At 34.1% G+C, this 24,053-nt stretch overlaps 1 protein-coding gene across 1 annotated transcript; it reads left to right on the forward strand.

The window, feature by feature from the left end:
• Window positions 1-9,781: 9,781 nt before the first annotated feature.
• Window positions 9,782-10,590, forward strand: LOC120155209 (dehydration-responsive element-binding protein 1B-like). The gene has a single exon (XM_039166791.1). The coding sequence runs from the start codon at window positions 9,806-9,808 to the stop codon at window positions 10,526-10,528; it is 723 nt and encodes a 240-aa protein (XP_039022722.1). The 5' UTR covers window positions 9,782-9,805; the 3' UTR covers window positions 10,529-10,590.
• Window positions 10,591-24,053: the final 13,463 nt, after the last annotated feature.

A 24,053-nucleotide genomic window follows, 5' to 3' on the forward strand; every position in this document is an offset into this window, starting at 1 on the left:
ATGATGATGATGATGAACAGTAAAGGTTAAGGTTAGAGAAGATGAAAAGATATAGAAGATGAAGAGGCTCAGTTTAGGTTTGGGGTTAGAGATGATAAACAGAGATAGAAGATTAATAGGTTTAGTTTGGGGTTAAAGAAGATAAATATAAACAAAAGGTGAAGAGGTTAGGTTAGTGTTTGGGATTAGAAAAGATGAATATAGACAGAAAGTGAAGAGACCTGATTAGGGTTTGGGTTTGAGAAGATGAATAGTTGTGGGTTTGATCTAAAAAATAGTTTAGGTTTTGGTTTTTGGTGTTTGTAAGGATCAAATAAGGGCTTTGGGATGAATATAGATAAATTGGTGTTTTGGTTTGGGGTTTGATCAAAAAATAGGTTGGATGTATGGATCAAAGAATGGTTTGAGGAAGAACATAGATGAACAAGGGTTGAATTTTTGGGTGTTTAATCGAAAAAAACAAGAATGAGTTTGGTTTTTGGTGTTTGTGAAGATCAAATGGGGGTTTTTGGGACAACAGTTTAAATTTTGGGTGTTTGATCGGAAAAAAGGAAATGGTTTGGGTTTTGGTGTTTGTGAATATCAAATGAGGGTTTTCGGGATGAATACGGATGAACAAATGATGAACACGGATGAACAAAGGATGAACACGGATGAATTTCTAGATAGAAGTCAAAGAATTTTGAGAGAATCAGAGAGTTAGAGAGAAAGAGAGAGAAAGCAAAATCACAAAATGAGAACAAAAAGGAAAATTGCTGAAATTGGGAAAAAATTGGCTTATATACGAGTCCAATCCAAATTTAGGTTTGGGTTATGGCTCGCGTGTTTTTGAACTTCATTTGGCATTGTAGTGTTGTACCTAGATTTAAATTTGCTCAATTTAGTCCAAATTTAATGATACAATTTATTAATTTAAGCTTCATATTTTAAATTTGTTCAATTTGATCCTTATATATTTTTCAATTCTTTCAATTAATATATATGTTTATATTAATAAATTAATATATAGTTTATATATACTAATGAACTATATACTATATAGTTTATATAAACTATATAGTTTATATATACTAATGAACTATATAGTTTATATATAATTCATATACACTAATGAACTATATAATATATAATTTATATATACTAATGAACAATATACTATATAGTTTATATATAGTTTATATACACTAATGAACTATATAATATATAATTTATATATACTAATGAACAATATACTATATAGTTTATATATAATAGTGAACTATATAGTTTATATATACTAATGAACTAGTTTATTAATATAATTATATAAAGAATAAAAACTATATACTTTATAGTTTATAAATAAAATTATATAAATATAGAAACTATATACTTTATAGTTTATAAATATAATTATATAAATTATATACTTTATAGTTTATATTAATAAATATATAGTATATAATATAGTTTATATATAGTTCATATATACACTACATAGTTTATATACAATATATAAAATTATAAATATAAACTATATAGTATATATATATATATATATATATATATATATATATATTATAATTTTTAAATTTTAAATTTTTTTCTTAACTTTTGAAATGAATGTAATTCACTCTATTCTTATATTTGCTTTACATTTTACAATTATTTTGATTTCATCATTTTGTGTTCTTTATTTTATTTAAATGTTAATTCGTTCATTTTCATATTTATTTAATTTAGTCATTAAATTTATAGTTGCATCTGAATTTGACTCATTCTTATTTCTTATTTATATTTTTGTAATTAGCCCATAATTTTTTAAATGGGTATAATTTAGCCATTTTCTATATTAATTTCGACCTCACATTTTAAAATTATTTTGATTTGGTCCCTCATCAATGCGTGTTGTTTATTATTATTTTTATTTGTAATTTCATATTTGTTCAATTTAGTTCTTAAATTTATATTTTTCATAAAATTGATCCATGATTATTTATATTCTTAGTAATTTACTCTAAATCATATACAATTACAAATTGCAATTCAATGTTTGCGAAAGATGAAAAATAATTCATCCAAAATAAAAATTAACAAAATATGAATTCAATATGTATTTGATAAAGATCTCACCTAAATTTTATCTGTCAATGATGTGACCCGATCTAAACGAGATCCGCCTGAAGTCCATCCGAACCTGAATTAACATGGTCTTTAATTGCTCCAGACCTGAACTGTTTTGACCTGAACTGATATCGATTCGAACTGAAAGTAACCTGAGTTGAACTGAACCTGGTGTCAAATCAACCTGAAAATGACCCGATCTGATTTGACCTGAACCTAATCCGAGTCGAAGCATCAAATTGATCTGACTTGATAGGTATCGATTTTACACGACCTGGCAAGATCCGACTGAAACATGAACTATTACCTGATTTTATATCCCTATTAAAAAGTATACACATACGATAATAGATATTTATTTCCCATGATTTGCAGTTCCAACTGTCTCATTCATCTACTATGCTGATCTCTCAAACCATCCATAGGGCTATGCGTTAACCTAACATTACCCGTCTCTTGCTAATAGTTGCTGCCCCCTTGCGTTAATCTCGTTTGTAAAATAATTTCTTTTACCGTCTTTCAGTATAGAAAAAGACTTGAAGAGCAGATATTTGTTGGTAATCTTTAAATCGAACCATAAAATCAAGGAAATGATATCTTGAAGCCGAAATGTATCTTTCGGTTTCATTTTGTTTCTTTTTCTGGCACTTTCCTGTTGAATGAAGCGAAAGAGTTTGACCATAAATGGCCGACATAGCCACCTTTGTTTGCCTTTTCCCCTCCTTCATTTTCTCTCTGCTTGGTAACGTGTCTTTCTCTCTATCACTATCTCTCTGTTGAACAATATACTAAATACTGTATATATGTATATTTAACTGCAACAACTTCAGATTTCTAGATTCTTCGCATTATCCCAATTAGTCATCACTTTCATGCAATATCTATTACCATTAGATACTACTTCAATGGAAACAAAGATGCTTCAAAACCCTTTAATTTTGCACACAGAGCTGCATATCTTGACTTCTTTCTGTAACTATGATTTTAAAATAAATTATTCTCTCATTAACAAATAGTTTCCACTTTATCAACAAAAGCTATATATATATATATTCCGTTTTAAGCAAGTTTAAAGGTGGCAAAGGTAACTTCACTACCAACAATAAGAAAATTGATGATGAATTTAAATTATATATGTGTGTGTTTGATTTCACTTCCACGTCTCACTTCATATTATTATATAAAAGTCCAGCGACAATATGATTCTGAATGTATAATAAGATAAGTTAAAAAAATTGGAAACGACGGTCGACAGCATGGTTGCACAATTATTTAAAATATGATGCAGGAATCAATTACAGTGTGCAAAAGGTGGATTTAACATAGATTTTTTTTTTTTGCACTCAAAAACACATGTATCTATGAAGGGGGAACAAGCATCCAATGTGGCTGACAAAATATATTTTTTCCAGTAGCTTTTAAGTTAACTTAGTGTTTTTATTCTTCTTTATATAAAGAAAACCAATCTTTTTTTACTGTTTTACATTAAAAAGAAATGCCTCCTGACGGCACCCCCTGAAATGCAAGAGGATGGACTAAAACTCACGTTTAGTGGCCCAGAAAAGTTAAGTCTCCCAGATGGTCCTCCATCATTATGTCCTTTTGATTTTGTTAGTCATCTGTAATCATTGTTTTTGAAGTCCATTCTTGGCTTTAATCCATTGATTGTTACAGTAAACTGTGTTGTCTGGGACATGGATAATATGTTCAAATATGGTTCATGTCTGCATGATTTAGTGATTTGCATCATGAATTTGTTAGTGATTCAAAGGATTAGGGTGGATCACATTGGCCTTTGGAATTGGAAATGAGGCTCCTGGCTAAATAATAATAATAATAATAATTAAAAGACTGGCTAAGCAAAGACAGACTGTATTTCCTGTACGTAAAACAATGAGGATATGGAGTGGAGTAGTTGAGCCCAGTTCCAATGCTTGAGAAGAGTAAAATTCAGTCCATCAACGACTTTGAGCTTTGTAAAATGGACTGCACTTCTTAATAGCATTGGTTGGGGCTCACAAATCACAATTATCATTCCTAAAAGAGAAAAAAAACAATTAAAGTTAAAAATCGTCTTACGACATCATTTATAACGTCATGAGATTGACGTCACCCTGTGTCCTTGTTCATTACATCACGTCTTCTTTTGTAATGGTTGGTGGTATGGTTGTGTCGCACTCGCACCAGCACAGATGACTAATCAGTTAGGCTGTGTTCATTGATTTGGACTAATGGGACTAGACTGCTTGCGATTACTTCATTGAAAACAGAGGCGTATGTGCTTTGGAGTTTTGCTCCCATCGTTTCACTATTTACACATTATACGTGGTCTATAGTGTTGGAAATATGGACTCCAAAATCATATTGTTATCATTGATTGAAAAAATAAATAATAATTTAAAAATTGAAATTGTAAACCGTATCGTGGTAAAAATTATTGTCTTAGAAACGAATTCACTCTGATGTGTGTAATTGCTCCAATAGGCGGATTGTACCCCAAGTTTAACACGTTCTCTCTAAATTTCATATACCTGAAACTGGAGTAGACTGCTGACACTATTACACTTCTGATCGAAAAGTATAGAGAGAACATCTTTAGAAACACTAAGAGAGTGAATAGTGAGTTGTGGAGTGAGTTGAGAAGTTGAATTCAACTCTCTATTTATAGGCTAAAAATAGTTGTATAATCGTCCAATAAAAAATCATATTAATATATGATTTTAATTATGGAATTAAACCCTATTATAACTGCTGAAACATATTGATGAATCTGACTCAAAAATAGTCCAGGTTCATTGCATCAATATTAAATTGTTATAACTCTTGTAACTCTTGATATTAACAATTTGTCTCTCCCTTGAACAAAGTTGTAAATCAGTCCATATACATTTTAACGTTCTGATTAATTTAGAAAAATAATTATTAAATTTATTTAATTTCAAACAACTAATTAGTCAGATGTTATCATCTAAAATATTTTAATTTAAACAGTCCTCAGCAGCCTATAAACATCAGATGAAATCTTTCACATTTTCATTTGTTCTTTCAAAGAGATATTTCACACGAATTTTTTCTAAAAAGATAGTATTCGCAAGGATGTGTTGAAGACACGTATTACCGAGATTAAACGGACGGACGGTGACGGCGGTGATTGAGAGTCTCATTTGTTATCTATCACTCAACAATGGAGTAGAGTATGCAAACTTTAAATACTCATTCTCACTAGTATTTTTAACTCTATATGGGATTAAACATTACCAATAATCCCCCACTAATGTGAAAGAATTCTTCTGAAACTTGAAAACAATCCTTTCAGAAGAGCAATGGTGAGGTTAGTTGCTTAAGCCCTAGTGAACGTATCTTGAACTAGTATAGTGATGATGAACAATCATTCTTTTGGATAAGTGAAACTAGTACATAGTACATAGGGGTAAACTCATAACACACAACTAACCCCTTTATCCACTTGAGGCCTTGATGTGTAAGATATATATACAAAAGTATATATTTGGCCATCTTACCTCAGGATTCTAGTAAGTGTGCTAGAAAAGAGGCCCAATGTTTTTCATCGAATGCGATTAACCATTCTCACTTACATATATTATTTTATCTGGTTTATCTCGACATAAATCACCCTTAACAGGGCTATGAAATAATAAAGAGCTTTAATAATGGCTCAACCTCACAAAGTGTATGGTGATTTTCTTCAAGTTCATTACTAATGAACCACCCAAACTCTGGGATAAGAATCTATTAAGAATAAATATTCAACCTCATTAATCGATAAATTCAATAAGTCCTTCTCACTAGGACCATCTGAACTCTTGGAGTTGAATTTACTAAGAGTTTAACAAACTCAACCTTTCTGTCGGTAAGTTAATTTTGTCCTTCTCATTTAGAACTACCCACTCACTCTGAGTTATGAACTTATTAAGAATAGATATTCAGCCAAAGTCGGTAAATTCATAAAGTCTTTCTCACTAAGACCACCCTTAAATGCTCATTCTCAACAGTATTTCCAACTCCATGTAAGATTGAGCATTACCAATTAACAATAATTAACATGAACCCACGCCCTTTCACCGCTCAACCCAACACCCATTCATAATGGAGCCGACTGGATTCACATTTTATTTTTTTGCTAAATTTACTATTTAATACATAATTTATTTTAATATTTTTATTTTAATTATTTATATTTTTTAATAAAATCATACCTAACATTATTTATTTTATTTTGAATATTATCATTAAATTAATAAAGAAGGTGACATTATATAGAAAATAATAATTTAATCTCAAAACTTATAAGTTCTGTTAAATTCGTCTTAATTTAAAATAATTCAATAAATATTTAAATTTAAAATTAATTAATTAATTTTAATTTTAATTCAATAAATTTAAACAACCTTATATGGCTAGGAGAATCATTATTTCGTTGATCATCTTCATTAGATGAAAAATTTTAAAATGTAAAATATATTTTAAGGGTATCGAATCTAAGATAACTATGTGAAGGAACATATAATCACTATGCCAAACTTGATTATCAATATTATAATCACAAATATATTTATCATCTTAACTAAACTAATTATTTAAATTGATTATTTTCAATTATAATGATAAAAAATAAAATTAAAATACAATTTGATAAAATGTTGAAAAAGGAAACAAGACAAATCATACATATCGTATCATAGGAATTAAGGTTATAAATAAAACAAAAAAATATCATCGATTAATAATTATATGGTTTAATTATCCCCATAATTTTTTAAAAAGATATCTCTTGCAAAATTACTATAATTAATAATATTAATAAATTTTAATGAGAATTTATATTTAAGTTGACTAAGCAAAAAATAGAATTTTTATTTTTCATATTTGAAATATTTTTCTTTAAATCAAATGTATTTGTCATTTTTTAATGAAATTATGAAATTTATAATAAATATATATAATTAAAATGTATATTATAAATATTTATAAAACTGAAAAATTAAAATTAAAATACAAAAAAATTATTAGAAAATTGGAAAATTGATATTAGACGAATATTTATAATTTTGAAATCGATCCAGTCTAAAATTAAAAAAAAATAATTCAAAAGTTGACTTTAAAAAACCCATCCTCATAACCGAACGGGTAAAACCGTCGGTTCAATATTCTTTTTCCGTTATGTGATATTTTCGAATGTCGTACATTTTGCTGAACAAATTATGTTGGGAAATATGGGCTAAGTGCCAAAAGGCCCAATAAATGAGGTTATAAGCTAAGGTTCACGTGATCAACGTGGAACATAAAGGAAGAAAAGTTTATAAATAACTATTCAAATATTAAAGGACTAATATATTTTTCATTTTTGCATCACCAAGATAACGTTGAAAATTAATATTTTCGCTAATAATATGCAACATAAATATTTTAAGCTGCATTTACAAGGCCATTTCCTAATTAGATTTGGTCTACTTATATATGGGATGGAGATTTTAATTAATTTAAACTAAACCTAGAAATTTAAATTTTTTATTTAGATTTGACTTAACTGGACATTTGATAATTCTTCATTTGACTCGAATTATAAAAAAATTATATAAATTTTAGAGTTAAAAAAATTGTTTTTATTTGCATAATAAGAATAATAAATATATATATAAAAAGAAGAAGAATATAGTAACTATTACTTTTGTTGCGTAAAATTATAGAGGTAATTGGAAAAAATAGAGAGTGTTATTATATTAATTATTTCTAAATATATATAAAAAAAATTATATTATTATCCTAGGAGAAACCGATGCCCGGATGTATGTGTGTCAACACTGATGGCGATGTTGCAAGTAATTCGATGCGAAGTGCTGCAAGGGGTTTCCTCTGTGACTGTGAAGGAAACTGGATGCTCGGATTTATGTGTTTCAATGGCTTCTGCTCTCCGCTCCAATCTGAGCTATGGGAAATCCTCACTGGTTTAACCATTGCTTGGGATCAGGGATACGAAAAAACTATTCTTCAATTTGATTGCTCCGTTGTTGTGAGGTTAATTAATGATGATAACGTCTCTGATTCTCATTGCTCTTTGATTTGGGCAATTCGACGACTACAGAGACGAGAGCATGTGCAAAACACATCGAATGGATTTCACGCGAAGCTAATACAGTTGCAGACAGTTTGACTAAAATGGTGTTCTCAAATCAAATGAGTATTACTTTACTCGATTCTATAACTTCAAACATCATTGAACTAACTACAAGGGATGTACATGGCCCTAGAGATGGGCATGAGACCGAACCCGATTGGGTCAAGTTTATAAAAAAAATGGGTTCGAGTCGGATTTTTTTAAAGGTGATGTTCGGTCGGGTTGTATTCGAATTTATGGTAAAAAATACCCGATGAAAAAAATATAATTTTACCTTATATATTTAAGAATAATTACAATATACCTCATATATGTTAATTTTTTTCAATTAAATCACTATTTTCATTGAATAAAAATAATATTTTATTATTATTTATGTTCGGGTCGGATTGAGTTTGAATTTTATCTCAAAAATTGAGTCTGGTTCAAGTCCGATGGAATGTATATATTTTTCGGGTCGGAAGATCCCGGGAACAACTAGCGTCTTTGGAAAGATGACCGAAGTACATGGCTTCTTCAAGCTCAGGCCAACCCACCATGGTTAGCTTCCTTCTCTTCCTCCCTCCCTCCCTTTCTTCAGGAAATGCTAGGTGCTCCGGCCGTCTTCCAGAAGACACCATGTGCTTCGGCCTCCAACGTTCACTGTAGCTTTCACCCCATTTCAAGAAATAATTTTTTTGTTCTCCCGTTTCAGCCATTTTTTCCCAAAGTTCCATGGGAGCAAAATTACCCTTTACTTTCAATAGAAAAAAAATAATCTTAAATTGATTCTGACCAACCCTATTTTATTATTCCTAATTTGTTGTGCCTTAATCATGTTAGTATTGCTGGTCATAATTTTCGTTAAAACATGAAACTGAAAAATTATTATAAATATTATACACATATATATAACTTCTCAATATGTACACTTGTTAATTTCAAATTTAGTAAGTCAAAGGTATACATTTTAAACAACCAAACTAGAATATTTGTTTCACTAATATTAAGTTAAGATTGATTTTTATAATATTAAAATTTTAAAAAAATTAATAATTTAATAAACATGTTAAGATGGAGTTATAAATTTAAAATCCAATAATTAAAATTTAATTTGCTCTAAATTACCTCCCCGGCTGTAACTCATTTCCTCCAAATCCCACACCAAGAAAAAGATAAACGTGTGAATGTGCAATTCCCACGTGCTAAACACCTTAGCTTAGTGAGTACCTATATTGTCTTAGCTGTAAAAACAAACAAAATCGAACACCTGGAACTCGAATTGGAGATTAGACCTTTGTTTTTCGGCTCCAATGTGGGACCTTTGGAACTTCAGAGCTGGCACTCTATCATATGCGTGTCCGTGTCTAAATCGCACTCATTTGCCCCACGCCCTTTCCTCGCAAAACTATTTATATCTTCCTCTCACTCTCTTTGCTGCTTCAAAAATTCCAAACCCAAAATCCACAAGCTTTCTAGGAAAAAAGATTCAACCACCAAATCCAAACTGAACCCAGATTCCATAATCCCAAACAGTTGATCTTAAAAAATTTGACCAGCACAATAAACCCACAACTTTTGTTACCCATGGATATTTCAAGCAAAATCTCTGAAACCTGCAAGTCTTATTCCATGCGAGCTGAAAGGGTGGAGCCATCTTCATCGTCTGAAGGGGGCATTGGACGCCGGGCTGTTCACTCCGATGAGGAAGTTCTTTTACTAGCAACCAACAGGCCTAAGAAACGTGCAGGGAGGAGAGTATTCAAGGAGACGCGCCACCCGGTTTTTAGAGGCGTTCGAAGAAGGAACAATGATAAGTGGGTATGTGAATTGCGGGAGCCTAATAAAAAGACTCGTATTTGGCTCGGAACCTATCCCACCCCAGAAATGGCTGCTCGGGCACATGATGTAGCTGCATTAGCATTCAGAGGAAAAGCTGCCTGCCTGAATTTCGCCGACTCTGTTTGGAGATTGCCTATTCCGGCTTCAAACGATGCCGCCGATATCCGGAGAGCAGCAGCTGAGGCGGCCGAAGCATTTAGGCCTCAAGAACTCTCGGGTAGCTACGCCAGGCAGGGAAGTCTCAAGGCTTCCGATAGTGAAGTTTCCAGCAGCGACGTTAACAAGAAAAAATGGGCAGTTGAAAGCGAGTTTTCGACGGAGAAAGTTGACTTCGTGGATGAGGAAGAAATGTTCTACATGCCGAAGCTGCTGGATAGCATGGCTGAAGGGCTTCTACTCTCTCCGCCGAGGAATCACGATGAAGCCGACAGTGATTTCGATATGTCTTTATGGAGTTATTCAGTCTGATCACCTTGTCGGGACTAAATGTACAAAGTAGTGCAAGTGTTTGTGTAATATATTGTTTTCTTAAGTTTTTAGATATGGTATTGACGTTGAATTTGAAGTAGTCAAGGGCATGTAAGATGTACGACTTGTACTAGTTTTCCCTCTGTTTTCAACAAAGTCATCAAGAGAATAATTTTATTATTGTTGGTATTTCATTATGAATCCAAAAGTTGATTCCGAAGAGCAACCAACATGTTTGAACTTTGCAAATATTGGATGGAATCAAATCAATATGGAGTAAAACCACACGGAACCGGTCTCCTGGCCCCCTTTTTTGCTTAATCATAGATTTATCCGATTTGATATATGAAGCGCGTGGCAACGTAAATGGTGTCACATCACTAATGACTCCATGCTTGTATCCGCTTATTCTTATCAAGTCAATGAAGATCTTTCATGCAAATAGAAATTTTAGCTTTTAAGGGTAAATACTTTTTTTTACTCAATTTTTTTCAAAATAAATTTTATTAATTTTGGTCATTTTACTGTTAAATATTCAATATTATTTATTATTTGCAAATTTATAAGAAAAATCTATTTTTCTCTTCTTTTTTTTGGAAAAAAAATCTTTAAAGTTCATATAGCTTTTAGTTCGCCAAAGTATTTTTTACATTTAAGATGATTAAGAGATAAAGAAAAATTTCATATCAAATCAATATAATTTGAATTGAAACTTTGATTTATGAAAAAAGTATAACATTATAGAAATAAGACACATTTTTCGTGAATGCAACAAATATGCAAACCATCTCGCAAATCTAGCATACGAACAAGACGAGATGTTAGCTATTTTGTAGGAACCACCGACGAGTTTAATTCATTTACTTAGAAGCGATGCTAGGGAAGTGGCGATGAGGAGAGTGTAGTATTGATATAGTAGTTTCTTCGTCGTTTACAAAAAAATATATCTATTATTATTTAAGAAATAGATAATTAATCATTTTTATATTTAAATTGATGTTAAATTTACTCGTAATTTAAATTCAATATAGTATTTTACATATAATATATGTAGGATCTCTCCTTAATTGGAGAGGTTCTAAAAAATTCTAGAGCTTTCTGAGAAGTGTAGAATTCCCTCATAACAAAGCCAATTTAATTCAACGGTTGGTGAAATTGGAGTATAAGGATGGTCAAAGTATGATTGAGCACTTAAATAATTTCAAGGGGCTCGTAAATCAATTAACAAAAACCAAGATGAAAATTGATTATGAGTTGCAAGCCCTTTACTCCTTAGTTCCTTACCGGAAAGTTGGAATACACTCGTTGTTACACTTAGTAATTCAGCTTTGGAAGGAAAGCTCACCATGGATACCGCTAGTGATAGCCTCCTCGGTGAAGAAGCAAGGAGAACGAAGTGAGTCTATTCATCCCGAAACTAATATTATTGAGAATCAGGGTAGGAATGAAACTCGTGGATGTAACAAAAGCCGAGATCTACATCAATCCTGAGGTAGATCCAATGTAGATCTAAGTCATGCTCGAAGATTACATGCTATTATTATGGAAAGATGGGCCATAAGAAAATATAATGTCTATCCTTTAAGAGAGACCAGAAGGTCGGTAATGTTAAGCCAGACCAAATCAGCCCAACAAAGAAGCAAGAAGATAATAGTACTACTGTCGTAGTATCAAAAGAAGATTTGTTATATCTCGTTGATGAAGGTAATATCCTAAACATTGCTTATGATGATAGTTCTTGGATTGTCGATTCCGGTGCTTCATTCCATGTTACTCCACATGGAAGTTTATTCTCTTCCTACCGAAGCGGTGACTTTGGTTAGGTGCAAATGGGAAATCAAGACAGAAGCAAGATCTTCGGGATAGGGGACAACATCCTGACGACAAGCATTGGATGCAAGCTTATCTTAAAAGATGTGAGGCATGTTCCGTCCATGCGCCTCAATCTTATCTCTGCTGGAAAGCTAGATGATGCTGGTATGATAAATTACTTTGGTGAAGGAAAGTGAAAACTCACCAAAGGAAGCCTAATAATGGCTCGAGGAAAGAAGGAAAGGGCCATTGTACATGATGCAAGCTAAGCTCTGCAAAGGATATGTAAATATCACCACTGAAGATGTGGAAATATGGTATAAACGACTTGGGCACATCAGTGAGAAGGGTCTTCACATACTCGCTCAGAAACAACTCATTCCTGACATGAAAGGTAAACCATTTGATCTTTGTGCTCACTGTTTAGATGGAAAACAACACATACTTGCTTTCCAAAGATCTTCTCTGCCCACAAGGAAAAAAAACATCATAGACCTCGTACACACTAACGTGTGTTCGATGTCCGAGATATCAATTGGTGGTGCATTGTACTTTTCACCTTCATTGATGACCATTCAAGAAAGGTGTGGGTGCACCTGTTAAAATCAAATGATCAAGTATTTGACGCATTCAAAGAATTTCATGCCCTAGTAGAGCGTGGGACCGGAAAAAATATCAAGTATGTACAATCTGACAATGGAGGTGAGTATAAAGGTCATTTTGAAGCATATTGCAAGAAATATGGCATTAAACTAGAGAGAACTCCATGCAAGACACCACAATTGAATAGACTAGCTGAGAGAATGAATATAATTATTGAAGAAAGAGTTCGATGTGTGCTCTCTCATGCTAAGTTACCCAAATCATTTTGGGGAGAAGCTATAATGGCAGTGGTTGACATTGTCAACCTCATACCATCAGTTCCCTTTAATGGGGGCATCCCAGAAAAAGTTTGGACTAGCAAAAGGGATTCATACAATCATTTCAAGGTATTCGGGTGTAAGATAATTGTTCACATACCTAAAGATTAGAGAGCCAAGCTTGACGCAAAGACGAATGAATACATCTACCTTTGTTCACCTAAGGATGAATTTGGTTATCGACTTTGGGATCCAGTCAATAAGAAGTTTTTTCGCAGCAGAGACGTTGTATTCTTCGAATACTAAACAATCGAAGATATCAAAAATTCAGAGACGCCGAGATTGAGAAGCGACAAGAACACCGAACCTACTTCAATTCGAATTGAGGATAATAATACACAAGAAACAATGATGTTGAAGATCATGAACCTATGTTAGAGCAAAGCAACCAGGAGACTCATAATGAACCAGCTTAAGAAGAGCCTCAATCTAGCTCTCCAGTAGCACCAAAGCCGAGACGATACTCGAGAGATAGAAGACCATCCACTCGGTATAATACAAATGAGTACGTTATGCTCACTGATGAGGGGGAACCTCAAAGCAATAAAGAAACAATTAGTGATATTCATAAAGAAGAGTGGAGAAGAGCCATGTAAGAAGAGATACAATTTTTGCATGAGAATCATACTTATGAACTTGTGGAGCTACCAAAAGGGAGAGGAGCCTTGAATAATAAGTGGATATATCGGATCAATACCGAAGATAGTAGCTTAAAGCCTCGCTAGAAAGCTCGGTTGGTCGTCAAATGATTAACAAGAAAAATGTATATATTTTGAAGAAATATTCTCTCTCGTGGTAAAGATGGCATCCATCCAAATGGTCATTAGCTTAGCAGACGTACAAGATTTAGAGATTGAATAGCTCGATGTATAAGATTTGGAGATTCAATAGCTCGATGTATAAGATTTGGAGGTTGAATAGCTTGATGTCAAGACAACGTTCTTACATGGCGATTTAGAGGAAGAAATCTACATGGAGCAGCCTGAGGGATTCAAAGTTCCAGGCAAAGAAAATATAGTGTGTCGTCTGACTAAGAGTATATACGAGCTTAAGCAAGCACCAATGTAATGGTACAAAACTCTTTTATGGTAAAACATGATTTCAAAAAGACGGAAAGTGATCATTATGTCTTCACAAAAAAGTATGTAAGTGGCGACTTTCTCATATTTCTGCTATATGTTGACGGTATGTTAATTATTGGACAAGACCGCAATAAGGTAACTGCTTTAAAGAAAGAACTAAGCAAGAGTTTCGTCGTGAAAGATTTGGGATCGGCTAAACAAATCCTTGGGATGTGAATAACTCGTGATAGATCAAATAGACTGTTATGGCTATCCCAAGAGATATACATTGAGAATGTGTTGGTAAGATTCAACATGCACAAATCAAAGTCGGTTAACACACCACTTGTTGGATACTTCAAGTTGAGTTCGAAGTAGAGTCCCACAAGTGATAACAAAATTGAGGAAATGAAGAAAATTTCATACTCATTTATAGTAGGCAGTCTCATGTATGCAATAATAAACACAAGACCAGGTATCGCCTATGCAGTTGGGGTCGTGAATCGCTTCTTGGTCAACCCAATGAATGAACATTGGGCTGTAGCCAAATGGATCCTCTGATATCTACATGGAACTTTCAAAAGGTGTTTATGTTTTGGAAAATGAAAACTTGTGTTAGAATGATACTGTAACATCCTCCATGCCGGGTTAGTGATCAATTTGTAAAGTTTCAGCATTTGGTGATTTAAGTAGAATGATGGAAGAGTTCAATGACTTATTTGAGTTATTTTGTGTAGGATTAAATTATAAAGAATGAAGATTAGAATGACAAAATGGTCTTTTTATAGCAATATAATTTTGGGTTTAGTATTATATTAAGCACGTGGAAGAGTATGAAATTAAAACAAACTTCCAGAGTCATCTTCTTCTTTCTTCTTCTTCATACGTGAGACCCAAGCTAAGGTAAGATTTTCTTGTTAGTGAATTTCTTGACGAATGTATGGTTGATTAATGACCATTAGGCAATAGTTAAGCTTAAAGGAAGTTTAAATTGTTTTAAAACCTCAAGAGGAGAAGTATATGAAGAATTAAAGAAAGGAAGTAGAAAAGTGAAATCTTAGATTAGAGTTCATAATAAGAATTGGAAGTGAGATTTGACTTGTCATCAAGTTAATTAAGGGATATTAAGTGTTAGAATTGGAATTAGAACACCTTGAAAATTTAGTGTGATTCTTGAATGCCATGTAAATGATGGAATTTTGGGTTTAAAGAAGTGATTATGGAATAGAAATGCGTTTAAATATGTATATGAAAGTTAGGAATATTAAAGGAAGTAAAATATGAAGGTTTAAGCTGAAATGAAGTGATTTTCGAGCTCAAAATAGGATTTCTGGGCTAGGGGAATCGATACCCATTCAAGGGGAATCGATACCCCCTCAAACGAATATGAATTTCCAGAACGCTAGAGGGGAATCGATACCCCCAGGGGGGACCGATTCCCCCATAATAAAAAAAAAAGAAAAGAAAGAAGAGAGACTAAACTATCAATGTCTTAAATTGGTAGGCTATTAGAGGTTAATTTCAAGACTTAGGCATCTGATAATCATCTTGAAAATTTTGCTTATGTAGATATTGAGCCTAATCGAGTTCTGGAACCATCGATAATTAGGATCAATCGAGGGAAAAACAAAGAAATCTAGGTGAGTACATATGCATAGCATGAATATGTATTTTATTCAGTTCTAGACTTGTGATAAGTCCAGATTCAATATTTTGATACATGATCGTAGTTCATATGATGATATATGACATAAATCCATACCATATGCATTATGGGAAATGAATATGAAAGAAAAGTTATATGAGTTATATGATAAAGGTATGGAAATAATATGTCTACGTGATATGAATTAGATAAATTGTGAAAGCCCATGTTATGTAAATGAGAACTATAGGTATAGTTGGCATGCCAATGGTAGAGGGTCTATGTGGTCCTTCGGGACATATATGTATTCTTTGGAACATGTGTGAAGTCTGGTGAGACACATACTTGATCCTTGGCATATGTATATGATTCTTAAGAAATGATATGTGGTCCTTCGGGACATATATGTATTCTTTGGAACATGTGTGAGGTCTGGTGAGACACATACTTGATCATTGGTATATGTATATGATTCTTAAGGAATGATATGTGGTCATTCGGGACATATATGTATTCTTTGGAACATGTGTGAAGTCTGGTGAGAAACATACTTGATCATTGTCATATGTATATGATTCTTAAGGAATGATATATGGTCCTTATGGACATTATTATATGGCACTACGGTGTAATTCTACGCGGCACTCCGGTGCAATTCTACGTGGCACTTAGGTGCAATTATATGAGCTGTGGTGACAGCATAGTGCACAACCTCACAATACTCACATACCTTAGGTTCTCTGTATGGTACCATGGGCTAATGAACTTACTAAGGCGAATTTATGAATGTGAATTTGATAAGTATATGTGTAAGAAACATGGTTTTGGTTATTGCATTGTTTACATACATCTTATTACTGCAACCCCTCTTATTTTGGCAATTACTTTATATTTATTGATATTATTATTATATTATTGCCTCACTAAGTCGATGACTTAGCGTGTGAGTGGTTCACATGTAGGATCCGATAAAGTAGACGATCGAGGTTAAGCAGCTGGACAACATTACTCCTGCAACTATCAGATCAGAAGCAACTTAATTAGTAGGTCATTTTGTTATGAAAATGGATGTTGGCATGTAATTAAAGAGTTAAGTTGTGTATGCTCTGAATATTTTGGTAAACTTATATTACCACATGTATATTATTGTATTTTACTATTATTTGTAATGAGTTGTGTTTTAAAAGTCAATGTAATATCTCTGACTCGTATCCGGGTTGGGATACGGGTTGGGGGTGTTACATTTAATGGTATCAGAGCTATGGTTTAGCCGATTCTAGGCATAAACCAGAGTCTATAGAGTCTTTAAATGGAATATATGCCAACAAATAGTGAGAACTTATGATCTGGTATAGTATGAGTACGTTATTTTGCTAATAGAACAATGTGTTTATTCTTATTAGATGTCCGGAGATAATAGCTCCCGAAGTGAAGCGGGAGAAAAGAGGCATGCTGAAAGCAGTAATTCACCTGCCCTGGCCAGGAAAGGTGAAGAACAGGCATCTCAAGGAGTGCCTGTGCAAGATCAAGATATGTTCTTCAGAACGTTAGACGCTATTCTAACGCGTCTTCAACCTCCTGCTCCACCAACTCAAAGGATGAATGTAGCAAAAGAGTTGAGAGGTTTAGGAGCTCCCGAATTTAAGGGAGAAACCGAATAAGGTCCGGTTGCGGCAGAGCTTTGGTTAAATCATTTAAAAATCATGTTGGATGGTCTCCACTGTTCTGAAGTGGAGAAGTTAGATGGAGCTGTCTCGTTGTTGAGGGGTCAGGCGAGAATATGGTGGACGAACGTCACCATGAGGATGCCTAGTGACCAATTGACTTGGTCTTTATTCTTAGATGAATTTAAAAACAAGTACATTGGAGATCAATTTATTCGACAGATGAAGCAGGAGTTTTTGAATTTGAAACAGATGAACCACTCTGTATATGAGTATGAGTGTGAGTTCAACAAGTTGAGTAGGTTTGCATCCGAGCTTGTCCCTACTGAAAAAGAGGCTTGTGGAGGGTTTGTGGAGGGTTTACGCCCTAGATTAAAAGAGATGCTGATAGTATTGAATTTGTCCTCGTTCCAAGAGGTGATCAATCGTGGCAAGGCTCTTGAAAGAGCTCAGAATGAGAGATTCGGGGATTTTAGAGTTCACACATCAAAGAGAACGGGTGCTTCTTCTAGCTCCGCACCATCAAAAAGGGGAAGAGACTCGGGATTTCGATCACAAGCTAGATCAGAATCAGTTGCATCGTCTGCTAGGGGAGCAAGTCAGGCAAGACCTAGACAGACGCAGTCAGTGGGATCTGGTGTTGGGAGATCTACTCCGAGTCAAGCGAGACAGTGTCAGCACTGTGGGAAAAACCATTATGGGGCTTATCGGATGGCTGTTGGGACTTGTTTTCGATGCGGAGATGCCGGACATTTTATCCGGGATTGTTCATTGATTTTTGGTGAGCCTGCACCATCTGAAAGAGTTGGTTCTTCCTCACAAAGAGGACGAGGAAGAGGAAGAGGAAGGAACCCGTCTGAATTCTATGCTCAACCTGAAGTTCGATCAACCACACGGGTGTACAATCTAAAGAAAAGTGAAGACCGTGATGACCCTGATATTATAGCAGGTACTTTTCAGTTGTATGATAAATTAGTATTGGTACTGATTGATCCGGGTTCTAATTATTCTTATATTACAAGTAAGTTAGTAAAGGAATTGAAGATTCCCTTAGAAGCTACTAGTAATGAGATTATAGTAACAACTCCGTTAGGTCATAGTACTCGGGTGAATAAAGTCTGTAAGGGGTGTCCCATAAAGGTTCAGGGAATTGAATTCCTTGCTAATCTGATGGAATTACCCTTTGACGAGTTTGAAGTGATTATGGGAATGGATTGGTTGTTCCGTTACTATGGAGATGTTAATTGCAGATTGAAAAAGGTAACCCTGAAAAGTCCAGGAGAAACAGAGATAAGTGTGAGCAGTGAAAAGTTTAATCCATTAGCAAATGTAATGTCAGTAATGTCAGCTAAGAAGCTATTGCTACAGGGATGTCAAGGATTTCTTGCAAATGTGATAGATTTAAGAGCTATAGAGAAAGGGCTAGAGGAGATTCCAATAGTTCAAGAATTCCCTGAAGTTTTCCCGGCTGAGTTGCCAGGATTACCTCCAGATAGAGAGGTAGAATTTCAAATTGAGATAATGCGAAACTGCTCCAATTGCAATGGCACCTTATCGGATGGCTCCGAAAGAATTGCAAGAGTTAAAGAAACAATTGCAAGAGTTGTTAGGAAAAGGATTTATTCGACCAAGTGTGTCACCTTGGGGAGCTCCGGTGTTATTTGTTAAGAAGAATGATGGATCAATGTGTCTCTGTATTGATTATCGACAACTTAATAAGGTGACCATCAAGAAAAAGTATCCCCTTCCGCGCATTGATGACTTGTTTGATCAACTAAAAGGAGCTTCGGTATTTTCGAAGATCGATCTACGTTCGGGTTATCATCAATTGAAGATTCAGGAGAAAGATATTCCGAAGACGACTTTCAGAAAGAGATATGGTCATTATGAATTCATCGTAATGCCATTCGGAGTAACGAATGCACCATCTGCTTTCATGGATCTCATGAACAGGATTTTTCAGCCCTATTTGGACCAGTTTGTTGTTGTCTTTATTGATGACATACTGGTTTACTCGAAGTCCATTAAAGAGCACAGCGCACATCTGAGGCTAGTTTTGCAAATTCTCAGGGATAAAAATCTCTATGCGAAATTGTCCAAATGTGAATTTTGGCTAAACGAAGTAATTTTCTTGGGGCATGTAATCTCGACAGTTGGGATTAGAGTAGACCCTCAGAAGGTTAAAGCTATAATGGACTGGGAAGTTCTAAAGAATGTATCTGAAGTTCGGAGTTTCCTTGGACTTGCCGGTTATTATCGAAGATTCGTTAAGAATTTTTTGATGATAGTGTTGCCTTTAACAAAGATGGTGAGAAAGAATGTATCATTTGTTTGGACTTCTGAATGTCAAGAAAGTTTTGAAGCTTTAAAGATAATTCTGACGGAAACTCCGATATTGGTTCAACCGGAATCTGGCAAGAATTTTGTAGTATACAGTGACGCATCCCATAACGGGTTGGGGTGTGTATTAATGCAAGAAGGGAAGGTGGTAGCGTATGCATCGAGACAGTTGAAACCACATGAAAAGAATTACCCCACTCATGATTTAGAAATGGCTGTTGTAGTATTCGCTCTCAGGATTTGGCATCATTGTCTTTATGGGGAGCGTTGTTACTTATATACGGATCATAAGAGCCTGAAGTACCTGATGACTCAAAAAGAGTTGAATTTGAGGCAACATAGATGGGTAGAGTTCTTAAAAGATTATGATGTGATAATTGACTATCATCCCAAAAAAGCTAACGTGGTAGCAGATGCTTTGAGTAAAAAGACGTTTGCAGCTTTACGAGCTATGGATGCAAGATTATCTTTAACGGGAGGCGGTGGTCTTTGTGCAGAATTAACCCTTAAACCAGCATGGTTGGAACGAATAGGAGAATTGCAAAGTAAAGATAAAAATGTGTTTGAAAAGAATTGAGCAAGTAAAGAACAAAGAGATTAAAGACTTTGAGATTAAGTCAGATAGAAATCTATATTGTAAATGAAGAATTGTAATACCCGACAATGATGACTTGAAGAAAGAAATATTAACAGAGGCTCATTGCAGTCCGTTAACGATGCACCCGGGTGGAACCAAGATGTATATGTATTTGAAGGATCGATTTTGGTGGTCAGGGATGAAACGAAGCATCACCGAATTTGTGTCTAAGTGTTTGATATGTCAACAAGTCAAAGTCGAGCATCAAGTTCCGTCAGGATTATTGCAACCTCTTTTCATTCCTCAATGGAAATGGGAAAATGTTACAATGGATTTTATTTCGGGGTTACCCTTGACTCTGAACAAAAGAGAATCAATCTGGGTAATTATTGATTGATTAACTAAGTCAGCACATTTCCTTCCGGTTAGAACGGATTTCTCTATGGAAAAGTATGCAGAGCTGTATATTAGAGATGTTATTAGATTGCATGGAGTGCCTGTTTCCATAGTCTCTGATCGAGACCCTCGATTCACTTCTAGATTCTGGAAATCTTTGCATGTAGCGTTGGGGACTCGTTTAAACTTTAGTACGGTTTTTCATCCTCAGACTGATGGGAAATCAGAGAGAACTATTCATATATTGGAAGATATGTTGAGAGCATGCGTAATGGAATTCAAAGGATCATGGGAAAAGTATTTACCGCTGGCAGAGTTCTTTTACAACAATAGTTATCAGTCTAGTATAAAGATGGCCCCATATGAAGAATTATATGGAAGAAAATGTCGTACTCCATTAAATTGGTATGAACTCAAAGATCGAAGTGTTCTTGGTCCGGATTTAATTCAAGATGTAGAACAGAAAGTTCGAGAAATTCAGCATAACCTCAAAGTGGCCTCTGATCGGCAAAACTCCTATTCTGATCTTAAAAGAAAGGAGATTGAATTTAAAGTTATGGATAAAGTGTTTTTAAAGGTATCTCCATGGAAGAATGTGTTGAGGTTCGGTCGGAAAGGAAAGTTAAGTCCTCGGTTTATTGGACCATATAAGATTGTAAAAAGAGTGGGACCCGTAGCATACCAATTGAATTTACCACTAGAAATGGAAAAGATTCACAATGTATTCCATGTCTCAATGCTTCGGAGATATCGATCGGATCCCTCCCATATCGTAAACCCAGAAGAGATCGAGGTACAACTGGATTTGACTTATGAGGAAGAACCGATTCAAATTTTAGCTCATGAGGTTAAGCAATTGAGGAACAAGACTATTACATTGGTTAAAGTTTTATGGAAGAATCACAAAGTAGAGGAAGCAACATGGGAGCGTGAGGAGGATATGAGGAATCAATATCCCCATCTCTTTTCTTATTGAAAAATTCGAGGACGAATTTTCTTAAGGGAGGGAGATTTGTAACATCCACCATGCCGGGTTAGTGATCAATTTGTAAAGTTTTAGTATTTGGTGATTTAAGTAGAATGATGGAAGAGTTCAATGACTTATTTGAGTTATTTTGTGTAGGATTGAATTATAAAGAAGGAAGATTAGAATGACAAAATGGTCTTTTTATAGCAATATAATTTTGGGGTTAGTATTATATTAAGCACATGGAAGAGTAGGAAATTAAAACAAGCTTCCATAATCATCTTCTTCTTTCTTCTTCTTCATACGTGAGACCCAAGCTAAGGTAAGATTTTCTTGTTAGTGAATTTCTTGATGAATTTATGGTTGATTCATGACCATTAGGCAATAGTTAAGCTTAAAGGAAGTTTAAATTGTTTTAAAACCTCAAGAGGAAAAGTATATGAAGAATTAAAGAAAGGAAGTAGAAAAGTGAAATCTTAGATTAGAGTTCATAATAAGAATTGGAAGTGAGATTTGACTTGTCATCAAGTTAATTAAGGGATATGAAGTGTTAGAATTGGAATTAGAATACCTTGAAAATTTAGTGTGATTCTTGAATGCCATGTAAATGATGGAATTTTGGGTTTAAAGAAGTGATTATGGAATAGAAATGAGTTTAAATATGTATATGGAAGTTAGGAATATTAAAGGAAGTAAAATATGAAGGTTTAAGCTGAAATGAAGTGATTTTCGAGCTCAAAATAGGATTTCTGGGCTAGGGGAATCGATACCCTCTCAAACGAATATGAATTTCCAGAACGCTAGAGGGGAATCGATACCCCCAGGGGGGAACCGATTCCCCTATAATAAAAAAAAAGAAAAAAGAAAGAAGACTAAACTATCAATGTCTTAAATTGGTAGGCTATTAGAGGTTAATTTCAAGACTTAGGCATCTGATAATCATCTTGAAAATTTTGCTTATGTAGATATTGAGCCTAATCCAGTTCCGGAACCATCGACAATTAGGATCAATCGAGGGAAAAACAAAGAAATCTAGGTGAGTACATATGAATAGCATGAATATGTATTTTATTCAGTTCTAGACTTGTGATAAGTCTAGATTCAATATTTTGATACATGATCGTAGTTCATATGATGATATATGACATGAATCCATACCATATGCATTATGGGACATGAATATGAAAGAAAAGTTATATGAGTTATATGATAAAGGTATGGAAATAATATGTCTACGTGATATGAATTAGATAAATTGTGAAATCCCATGTTATGTAAATGAGAACTATAGGTATAGTTGGCATGCCAAGAGTAGAGGGTCTATGTGGTCCTTCGGGATATATATGTATTCTTTGGAACATGTGTGAAGTCTGGTGAGACACATACTTGATCCTTGGCATATGTATATGATTCTTAAGGAATGATATGTGGTCCTTCGGGACATATATGTATTCTTTGGAACATGTGTGAGGTCTGGTGAGACACATACTTGATCCTTGGTATATGTATATGATTCTTAAGGAATGATATGTGGTCCTTCGGGACATATATGTATTCTTTGGAACATGTGTGAAGTCTGGTGAGACACATACTTGATCCTTGGCATATGTATATGATTCTTAAGGAATGATATATGGTCCTTATGGACATTATTATATGGCACTACGGTGCAATTCTACACGGCACTCCGGTGCAATTCTACGTGGCACTTAGGTGCAATTATATGAGCTGTGGTGACAGCATAGTGCACAACCTCACAATACTCACATACCTTACGTTCTCTGTATGGTACCATAGGCTAATGAACTTACTAAGGCAAATTTATGAATGTGAATTTGATAATTATATGTGTAAGAAACATGGTTTTGGTTATTGCATTGTTTACATACATCTTATTACTACAACCCCCTTATTTTGGCAATTACTTTATATCTATTAATATTATTATTATATTATTACCTCACTAAGTCGATGACTTAGCGTGTGAGTGTTTCACACGTAGGATCCGATAAAGTAGACGATCGAGGTTAAGCAACTGGACAACATTACTCCTGCAACTATCATATCAGAAGCAACTTAATCAGTAGGTCATTTTGTTATGAAAATAGATGTTGGCATGTAATTAAAGAGTTAAGTTGTGTAT

This window comes from Hibiscus syriacus, unplaced genomic scaffold (genome assembly GCF_006381635.1).
Source record: "Hibiscus syriacus cultivar Baekdansim isolate YM2019G1 unplaced genomic scaffold, ASM638163v2 tig00111166_pilon, whole genome shotgun sequence".
Lineage (NCBI taxonomy): Eukaryota > Viridiplantae > Streptophyta > Magnoliopsida > Malvales > Malvaceae > Hibiscus > Hibiscus syriacus.